At 35.2% G+C, this 11,039-nt stretch overlaps 1 protein-coding gene across 1 annotated transcript in view; it reads left to right on the plus strand.

Annotated features, from left to right (window-relative positions):
* Positions 1–8,416, plus strand: part of LOC149486444 (meteorin-like protein) — a 30,175-nt gene extending 21,759 nt beyond the window's left edge. Inside the window, exons 2-5 of the mRNA XM_089698079.1 lie at positions 5,216–5,427; positions 5,555–5,842; positions 7,653–7,788; positions 8,192–8,416. Of these exons, the coding sequence (XP_089554205.1) occupies positions 5,216–5,427; positions 5,555–5,842; positions 7,653–7,788; positions 8,192–8,411 (856 nt within the window). The 3' untranslated portion in view covers positions 8,412–8,416. The remainder of the gene's footprint in view (positions 1–5,215; positions 5,428–5,554; positions 5,843–7,652; positions 7,789–8,191) is intronic.
* Positions 8,417–11,039: the final 2,623 nt, after the last annotated feature.

The raw sequence follows: 11,039 nt of genomic DNA on the forward strand, positions 1-11,039 counted from the left end.
CATTCCGACCGCGAATATGCCTTTTGTAATTCTATTTTGAAGATATATATTTATCAGATAGGTACAATAGATGACCTTATAGGGCCGATACAGGTTTATATGTGGAGAATACAATAGTACGCACGTGCGCGAGCGCAGCCATTGTCCAAACTCCAAATGTTTTGTAAGTGTATCTACGTCCAACCATTGTTTCAAGGAAATCCTGCATACATGCTTTGACACTTACGATAAATTGAGCTCATGTGTACTTTAATCGACTTCGAGAGAAACAAGACAAAATGAATCACGAATTATAAAAATAACGACATAAAAGGAGCAAATGCTAAATGTCAGTTGGATAGCAATACTCATTAATAACGCATAACATTTGGAAATATGATTTGAATAATAAAAGCGGTGGATTTACATTCATATTTTATTTTATTGGTTTGTTTACAGAAATAATCGTTAATACGATGCATGAAATCGAAAATAATTAAATCGGCCACGTATAAGGCAAGTCGCGGAACTACTTTTAGGTCCACTCATATGGCTCCGAGTCCAACCTAGAAACAAAAAAGTCGTTTATCATCTGCGGCTGTGTGCGTCATTGGGACTTTCAAATGTGTGGGTGAAGTTGAAAGCTTATAAATCTCACAGAGCTCGGAGACAAGGGACTCGAAACTGTAGCGGGCACAATACGCGTATTACCATATCCGTTGAGACAGATTTTATCCAGTCCCGTTTAGAAATAGCCTAGTCGTATCTTATTTTATTATCAAACGAGCTTAGTGCCTACGCAACTAGCCTACACAGTCCAGTCTTAGGTGGACTAAATAAATTGAGCGCCGAGATTGCGTTAATTTCCTTCTTGTTAGCCAATAAACTGTCGTCGTTAGTATAATTTGCTACCGTGAATTAATTTATAAGACTGTAAAAATTTTATTCACATTATATATGAAAGTAGATACAGATTTTCAGTCTGCTCGATATATATTCGAATGTGAAAAATGTCATGTAAGGTGGGCTACTGAGTTAGCGGCGCGTGGGCAGCTTCTCTATAACACGCGTGACAACCTTAGGGTGCACTCACACACATCAGTCACCGTCACGGCACGTCACCGGACAGGATTTAAAAAAAATATGTATCAATAGTTCTAGTATGACTCTGTTCCCACACGACAGTCGCCGGCACGAAATCTATCAGTGACGTCACCGGTCAGGCACGTCAAATAATCTTTCCATACATGTATCATACTTTTATCCCCACTCACCCGGTGCCGTCACGTCTCAGTTCAGTCAGCGTCGTGCTACCGTCAATAATTGCTACATGTTCTCTAGCGTGACACACGTCTAATCACTGACTAACCTGATGTATGTGTTCAATGATTCAGTCAAACCGGCGACGTGACTGACGGACAACATGACGGTGACTGGTGTTTGTGGATACGTACACAAACCGTCACCGATCAGTCATCGGTGACTTGACGGTGACTGATGTGTGTGAGTGCACCCTTAGGGTTACCAATATTATACATGATATTTTATGTATTTTTTTTGTATTATGCTTAAAAAACTGTTTCTGAAAAAGTAAGTAGCTCTATATTTAGAAACCGTACACAAAAACAAACACTTATCACAAAATAAAAGATTATAAATATTATTGAGGCCTTTAAAATTTTCTTACAGTGAAACACTATCATAGTTAATCATATTATTATTACGAACAAACATAAAAATTTACGTAAACTTCAAATCATAATACGAGTCGAAATGGTAAAAAGCCTTATCATACATAATGTTTCTTTTATTACAGGCAACCCTAATTCGGATGAAAGTTGAATGCACTCGTCATTGTTATCTTGCGCCAGGTTTTGGGCAAGAATAAATAAAACTCTTCGTAGAAAAGATATACATTTATTTTACTATTCTGTTGTTATATGATAAGGCTTTATGAGACGAGTCTGACGAACTTTCTACATGAGCTTAACACTAGTCGTAGACTCGTAGATTGCGATATAATCTGAAATAGCTAATAGGTGTTTCTCTAGAAAGAAAGAGAGTTATGATGTTTTCGATACTTAATAAATATTCATGATTTGAATGCAAAAGACGCTCATTTCTAGATATATTTCGATACTGTGTTCTTTATTTAGTATTTATTAATTTCTACACCATTTCTACTTACGTAATACATTCAAAGTCGTTATAAATAATTATGTCTTTCAACAAATCTTTCTCAATCTTAAAACAATTTATGGCAACAATCAGAAGATATTGTGTTTCTATGCAAATATTAAAATACAATTAAGGATGTTTGGGTATTATTATGTTACACCTTTCGCTTGACCTCTATTTATATTCGGCGACGGGTTTCTCCATAACGTTTTCTATAGATGCTATTATTATATTATTAAAAAATAAATCGCTTTAGGCAACACATCAATTCAAAACTGAGATTATAACACTGGCACGCTAAAATTTTAGATTTATTGATTCTAGATTTTAATTACACACGGGTTGGTCGTAAAACGACAATACGTTTTTGTTGCAACTGAAAGATACTCTTAATAAGTTGTAAAAAGCCCATTACCGCTTCTACAACACGATATAACACTTCAATATAATCTCAAAGATTTTTATTATTAATACCAATGTATGAAATTGCTTTCTGTACCTACTGTTACTACGCGACATTTTGAATTAATTGATGCATAAAGTGTTAGACGACTTCACAAATATCTAAGAAGCTTATCTTGTACGATTTCATAAAAATTTATGACTTTTGAAGGAAAATAAGCTGCAGCGCCATATATTCCACATAAAAATGCGTTAAGTGCATTTTTATAGTTTGTTTTGTTGATGGAAATTTTAAAGGACCACTTCGTGATCAATTAGCGTGTATACATTAGTAGCTTTTAGTCATATCAGCGCGTATAAGCTTCATCCATTCGCGTAATAAATATAAATAAATCCTTTTACAAATCAAGCAAATGTTATGCGATAAGTATTTCTATAATTTCATCTTACAAAGATGAATTTCCAAGAATTTACCAAAAAAGATGCTTGTCCTCAATACCGGTTTCTAGATTCAAACCAGTGATGAAAAACGCAATATAAAAATCTAGAAAATGAAAATACTTGTTTTAAATTGTTGGGTAAAACAAAAACCTGTGTTGTTGTTATAAACGCATTTTGACTATTATAAGATTGTATCCGCGATTGTCAACAAAAAATATGTCCACAGAACACGAAACAACCCACGTCAGTTAACACCCCTTGTATTTTTTTAAGTTAGAAAAACATATATGCGGTTTTAGCGTGGCATTGTTTTTTGTATATTTGTTTTAGCGCGCGCCGATAACTTTTAGGCGCGACGGCGGCGATGCACAACCCATTTCACGTTTTAAGTAAACCAAATTGAATGAATGTCATGAGCTTTTATTAAAATTCCCAATTTTGTAGGTATAGTGGCTTAAAGTGGGCTTAAATTACAAATATTTTGAGAAAAGCTTTATTTTATGTGGATTTTACTTATATCATATAGGTATATGTATTAATATTTTATTGTATAGTAATTAGAATATGTTCCAATTTTTATACCTCCATACTAAGACGGACCTTGTTTCTTATTGTTATACATATTATGTATAATAAATAAGTTACGAAATGTTGTGGTCTCATAAGTGTTGTTAACCCCCGTCTACCCTCGGCAACACGTGTGCATGACCTGTCATGTAGGTAAAATTCCACTTGACTATTGAGATTTAAACCCTACGAGGTTTTTTCTTATATTAATGTGTTTATGTTTTCTTTTATTTTGTGATTCCGTATACCATTATTGTTATTACCTAGAATTTAGCATTTTATTATATTGACTATTGAAGATTTTCTAAATTCGCTTGTTACCTATTAAACAGTTTAGATATACATTTGAAATGAGAACATGCGTTAAAAAGTATGTTATTTTATGTACGTAAAAATCAACAAAAAGTTTAACTGATTCAATGGTACTAAACTTGGTACTAAATATTCAAGAGCGTATAAGAGCTGCGGTATTATAATGCAATGTCAATTAAGGAGCTATTATATTACACTAAAGAGCAAGATAAATAAATACAGAACCCGGCGAAGTCTGAAGAGACGTACTTCATCGACCGGTTTTTGTATTGGCCCGTATAGTAGGTACGCCAACACATTAGGGTGATTTAGGAAGCCCCGCGATGACGTGAAGGCATTAAGGATGTGATCGCTAAAGCTCATTTTGTAAATATGGTCCTTTAAAAACTTAAAGGATTGCTTGTAAAAGTTGACCTGAAAGTAACGGATATTCATTTTCAAACGCAAAGCTATATACATATAAATCAAGTCAGTACTAGGAAAATGAATCCATCAATATAATAAATAAATTTATCAAGTAATGCCATAAAAAGATTTGAAGGCGATTTCTCCAACATTCTGGCTTGGACGTAGTAAAGCTCTTACAATACAAAATAAATCGTAACACGACATTTCGGAGCAGACAAGGGAACATAACCCGATAATAAAGTTGAAGCGTCAACCTCGGGCCACACGTACAATGCGTTTTACATAAACCCCCTTGTCGTGTCGTCTTTTTATTGCTGTCGCATATAAGAATAATCCTACATGGCATCTTTTATAGCGTCGCTTCAGTCATATATCTTAGTTTTATAATATAAAGCCGGGGTCGTCGGCTGGGCGTGGGCGCTACTCCAGAATTTCAGCCCACGTGCCGCCGATGTAAGATACGCGCACAATTGGCTTCGGGCTTGTTTATGGGAGCATTTCTCGAGATACAAACCAGAAATGACACTTCGATGGCGTGCCGCAATCTCGCCCTCACCGCACACTTTCCATCTAGATAATAATGTAATTTCATACAAAAACACTTTATGAAGCGCAAATGTCCGCTCATATTGTTGTTTTACAGCTCGTAATCGTTGTAGGTATTATTAATTATTATTTGAGACAAGATTGCTACGAAATTTAAATTGGATGTATTGTGATAAATGAATGCCAGCAGACGCGTAATATAATAAATGATTAATTACGTCGTCGCGTTGAAACAATTTTCGAAAGCCATATTTCAAATGTTAATTTATTTTATTACGTTTAGCGGGAGACAAAAACATTAATGGATACAACAATAATGAATGTCGGACATGATATGTTTGTTTTGAGTGTGTGTTTAACGTTAATGCGTTTTTTGTTGCAGTGGGTTGAGCACAAGCGCTGAACGGGGAGTGACGCCGGTGTACCTCAGGTGCCGAGAGGGCACGGTGTCGTGGCTGTACCCGCGCGGTGCGCTGCGGCTGCTCTTCCGACCGCCGCTACCCGCCGACGAGAGGGACTTCAGAGTGTGCATCCGAGTGATAAGACGCCCAGACCCACCTGATTTGTTTCACTCGCTGCAGCTTAATGACTTAGGTAAGAGACTTGTAAGAGACTTGAGATTTTTTGCATAATGTTGTTTGCTTTTTGATTGCTGATTTGAAATAGCTATTATGGTAGCAAACAAATTTGCATCAAAATAATTTCAAATTTTCCTTTTCAGAAGTTGCAGAGCGGTTTCCAGCGCGTATCTTCGTTGAGGGTGTCCGCAAGTTGATACCTCTGTATGCACCTGATGACGACGACCCTCGCGAGCTTCGCTGTTTCCGAAGCAAGCACGGTCGCGCTGCTTTGTACGTCGAAGCAGAGCCAGAAGAGGGGCCCAAGAGACGAGTGGCCACGTTCAAGTACGAGGTTCGCTCGCTGGAGAGGCACTATGACCCCGCTACTGCTGAATGCAGGCCGTGTTCCGAGTCAGAACTCGAACTAGCCTTCTGCACTAGCGATCTCGGTAAGATTTATGAGGTTTTATATATTTATAAAAACATAACTTTGAATAACTAACTCATTAAGACCTTTAGACAATTTTAACAATAGTCGGACGAAAACTGAGTTAGTTATAATAATAAAGTGAGCTAATTCTGAGGAGATAATATCATAAATAAACGCCCTAATAACTTAACGTTCGTGTAAGTCTAATAGCTAATAATGTGTAATAACATTTTATTGGTTCTAATTTGCACGATTGCATTATGGCATTCTGGACTAGCCTTTATCTTGACAAAGTATATTAACGGGACCGTGTTCTCGGGTACGCCCATTCTATTTTCTGAAATATTGTGTTCTCGGCACCCTTCGCATAATGAGTTAAGAAAACCAGTAGCGGGCCCTGAACGTAATAAACCGTCTCGAGCGCGCGACGGAGACTGCACGGCAATTTGTCGCTATAATCGAGATTCCTTACGTAAAATTTTACGTTATTAAATAAAATTATAATTTCTTTTCACTTAACCACCGCGTATTTGTTGAGAATGCGCTTATTATCCTACTCGTGATTACCGAGAAAAGTACTTTTTATTAAAAAAAAAGTTGCGCAAGGCTTTGTTGTACCGCTAAGTGACCGCGCGATGTTCTTAGAATGGCGCGGGATCAAAATGCAACTTATACCGGTCCTGAATCCGGAGTACGGAAGCTCGTACATATTATGCAGGATAGGGGCAGCTTAGATTCAATTTACCTCCATAATGAGTAAAGATGACGAGTACTGGATAAACGAGTAGAAAGGCACGCGACGCAGTGGGGAGCGGACTTGTGTTTTTTATGCCATTGTGATAGATTATAATGGTGTTTTGTAGTTGCCCGCGGAGCGGTGGGCGGCCGACTCGACGTTATTAGCCGCCTCTACCACGAACCTTCGAAATTTTTGTGTGTCATGCTACATAATAATCATCGATATTCCAAACAGCGTGACATCGAGCGAGAACAACAATTTGGTCCTCTTGTATTAAGACTTGAATATTTTAATTCGACGCCGAGCTTTTAACAAACATTAATTACTGGATTAGTTGACACACCGATTAATAATTTTAATTAAACGCTGAGTTGATGTTCACTGCAATTTATTAAAAAATAAGTAGGAAATACTAGAGATGATTAGAGTTACGATCGGACATAAAAGTTATTTTATTGAATTTCATTAGCTTTAATCTTTTTTAAACAGTAGTTTCTTTTTAGTCATCTTTTCTTTACGACTTTGTAATAAATGTTCATACGTTGAAATATATGACTTGATAGTTTTATTGTGTATAAAATATATATTTAAATAGTTACGACGCATAGAGATTTTAAAAGATAACGAGGTATCTCGTTAGCTAAAAGCCTCCACTGTAATTATCAGCTCCGGGCGGCACCGAGTGAATGTCCATTTACAATTCACTTATCTACGTTCAAACAAAAGTTGCAAAATGCTCCACAATTTGCTTATTCACGTATAACAAAAAAATATATCTGTAACAATAGAGATAAGTACCAATATAGTGGAGGCGTTTCAGTTTTTGTGCGTCTGGAATTTGGTGACGTCAGCGTTGGTGACTTAAGTAGTGACTATTAAGAACTGATAAATAGAAAAACGATTTGGACCCTTTTTGTCTCTAAGCTAACCCTTTTGAGATTATAACTGAATTTTTCATCTATTATAGTCCTTAATGTTAATTGAGTTTTATTTAAAATTCAGTAGAAACTTAGAAATTACAAAAGGTTTTTCCGTGTGTAGTATTTATTACTAGTATATTATTTTAACAATAAATTTCCTTTGTCTGCAGTATCCCGAGCGGTAATAGTGGGCAGTGAGCAGCGGGAGGACTTGGACACAACTCAGCTGACGTTGCGGCTGACCAAGCTGGTCCGAGCTACTGGCGCGGATGGCGAGCCTAGTGATGTAGATGATGAATATTATAGGTATGTATATTAATAAAGCTTTTTGATAATGCACAATAATATAGATCTACGATATTATATTAATGTATTTTGCATCATTGTGGATCACTGACTTTATCACTGATCACAGAATTTAATAGTTCTTAGTTATAAGCAAAAAAAAAATAAAAAATTATTTACACTACTTACGTGCAAGAAATAAAACTAACAAATTATTAAATTATATAAATCGCTCTATACTTACGTAATAAATTGATTTCATATCACTCTTGTTCTAGAAAAGTATAGGAAACTTTATTTATTCCACCTTCAACTAACTACTCAAAGTGCACTCTAGCATAAATAATCATATCTATGTTTATAAATTTTACAAACTCCACATAATTTAAATATTCCAATGCTCTAATCATCCATTCTTCCCCAGGTACGAAACAGACAACACGGTCCGTTCCAAGCGTTCTCTCCACGCGCACGTGCACGTGTCCGCGTCGTGCGGCGCGGGCGCGGGCGCGGGAGAGTTCGTAGTGATGGCGCGACGGGCACTCGGGCGGTTGCGGCTTGTGTGCGCTCCACATGCTGAACAGTGGGATAAATTGGCGAAGAGAAGAACTGCGGAGGGGAATGCGCATTGTGCTCTGTTGTAATAGCCCGGGGACTGTGATCTATAGTGAGAGTGTAACTGGGGACCAGCGCGATTGGAACGGGCATTGTCTTGTTGCAATAGATGAGCTGGTACTAGTGGGCTAGGAACATGCAGTGCCTGCGACTGGATTAGAACCAATGAACGAGTGGAAGAAGAGTGTGGGACCAGGTGCATACAGTACATTGTACTAGTGCAGTTTGAAATGGGGAATACTGCAGGCAGCGTGCACTGCGTTTGCTAGTTGGTATAATAGCGCACAAACTGAGATAGTATCAGCCGTGCTGTGATGTGCTGAGAACATGCGTCGCACGCACAACTTCAGATGCTGGTGTAACTTACAGTGCTAACACAGTATTACAATATTATTTCCTATAGATATGGTAATACTGTGCTGCTACACTAAAAAGAGGAATGCAGCGTGATATGATCTCCCGGATTTGATCAACACAATGAAATAAGTAAACCAAGCTATGAAATATCCAAATTCTTTGAACAAAATAAACTTAGATAATAAACATTGATGATACTTTCTTTACTGTGTTAAAAATAAGTGAAGATTCGCTTGCCATAAATTAGCTTGTACAAATGCAATATTGTAAATATGATTAATATTAATGAATGTGGTCCACAGTGCCAAATGTAAGATTTACATATAGCTTATAAGGTTGATCTCAAGCTGTAAATAATGTACATTTTAGATTAAAATTTAATGGATATACATTATTGCCATTTATAGTATATGATATGCTATTTGAAAGAAATTAATAATTTTAATATAAGAACATTATAAAAAAATATATTCCTATTTAAACATTATTTCCACAAGCTTCCAAGGATTTTATATAGGTATTAAGATCCTATTTTATGCAAAGATGTGTAAACCAACTAACTATATATTTTTCATAATTTTTATTACTTAGCACTTTCTATTTTAACCTTTTGATATTTATCAACCTCATATTATTATGTCAATTTACTATGTATAAGAAAGCTTATATATAACTAAGTTTAAATCTTATCAATTTTAGTGCTTCCAGTAACAAAATCTATAAAATATATGAAGATATTAAACTATTTGTCTGTAAAATAACATATTCTTTATTTAACTCTAATATATGTATACAATTAATATATTTTGTACAGATGTTTAAACATTTAAATGTATTATTGAAAAATAAATTGTGATATAGTTGTATTGAAATATTGTCAAGTGCCTATTGTAGATAATAATTTGTACATGAGAAAATATAAATGTGCTGTTAAATAAAATAATATAAAATTTATATTATCTTACTCGTTTAATTGTATTTTTTCCTTTCCTATCTATATTATACTACCTATATGCTATATAACAGTATACAGGGTGTCCCACTGTTGGTATACTAAGCTCAAAGGAGGTTATAGTTTTGCATACGCTGAGTACGTAAAAAATAATTAAAAAATTCCAGATTCATTTTTTTTTCAAATAGATGAATTCTTAAAACTCTATGTGTACACCCATAACAAGCGAGCCGCCCAACTTTGCCACCATGCACGTGAGCTATCGTTTAAGATTATGTTTTCATAGATAAAATGCTCATATAAGAGAAGCGGTATATGCCGGCTGCGCGAAGCTAGAGAAGAAAACATGGATTTTCAGGAAAAATTTAGCAAAAAATTTTGGACGTAATTTTTTTTTTAAGTATTTTTTACGTGATCAGTGTATGCAAAACTACAAGTTCCTTCGCGCTTAGTATACCAATAGCGGGACACCCTGTATAAAGCCCTATGCCAGTCACTGTTGACCTATTGCATAACATCTTGGGGTGGTGCTCCTAAAACTTATTTTATTAAGATAGAAAGAGCACAACGAGCTGTCTTAAAAGTTATAAAATTTCTGCCTTTCTTTCACCCGACAAAGGACGTTTATGTGGTGACCAGGGTACTAACTGTACAACAGTTATTTATTCTTCACACAGCTGTACGCCAACATTCTCTTACTACCTTCAGCCTTGAGCGGGCTAACGCGTCACGCAGAAGGGGTAAAATTTGTGAAACGAATAACATAATAAATTCAGTATATAAAGGGTAAAATGTGTGAAACGAGTAACATAATAATTCACACAATAAATTCAGTACAAAATTTTCGATTTTTTGTTACCAGGGCCCTAATATCTACAATAAATTAAACAAAATTCTCTCAATTTTTTCACTAACAACTGACAAGTGTAAACGTGTGATAAAGGAATGGATTCAAAAATTAATAATTTTATTAAATATTATTATTAATTTATTGATTAATAAATTAATAATTAATTAATAATAATAAATATGAAATTAAAATAAGTATTAATATTAATTATATAATAATAAATTATTTATGACAGTAGGTAAAATGATAAAATAGCTTTCAGTGTAAATTATTTATTTAAAATATAAATAAACAAATAGATGAATTGGAAAATATGTATGACACACAAACATAAACGCGCGCGCGCACACACACAACACACACACATATGTAGGTTTATTTTTAAACTTTTAAAATTTTAAATAACTTATGTCGTTCTCACTACCTAACCACAAACTATTGAATTATGTGAAACATATTTTTGTAATTGTATTTTGTTCCGAGGGCGGGGACCTGGTG

This window comes from Colias philodice, chromosome 8 (genome assembly GCF_061535455.1).
Source record: "Colias philodice isolate Cphi_HAF_F1 chromosome 8, ilColPhil1 Martin Lab GWU primary, whole genome shotgun sequence".
In the NCBI taxonomy this organism is placed as follows: Eukaryota; Metazoa; Arthropoda; class Insecta; order Lepidoptera; family Pieridae; genus Colias; species Colias philodice.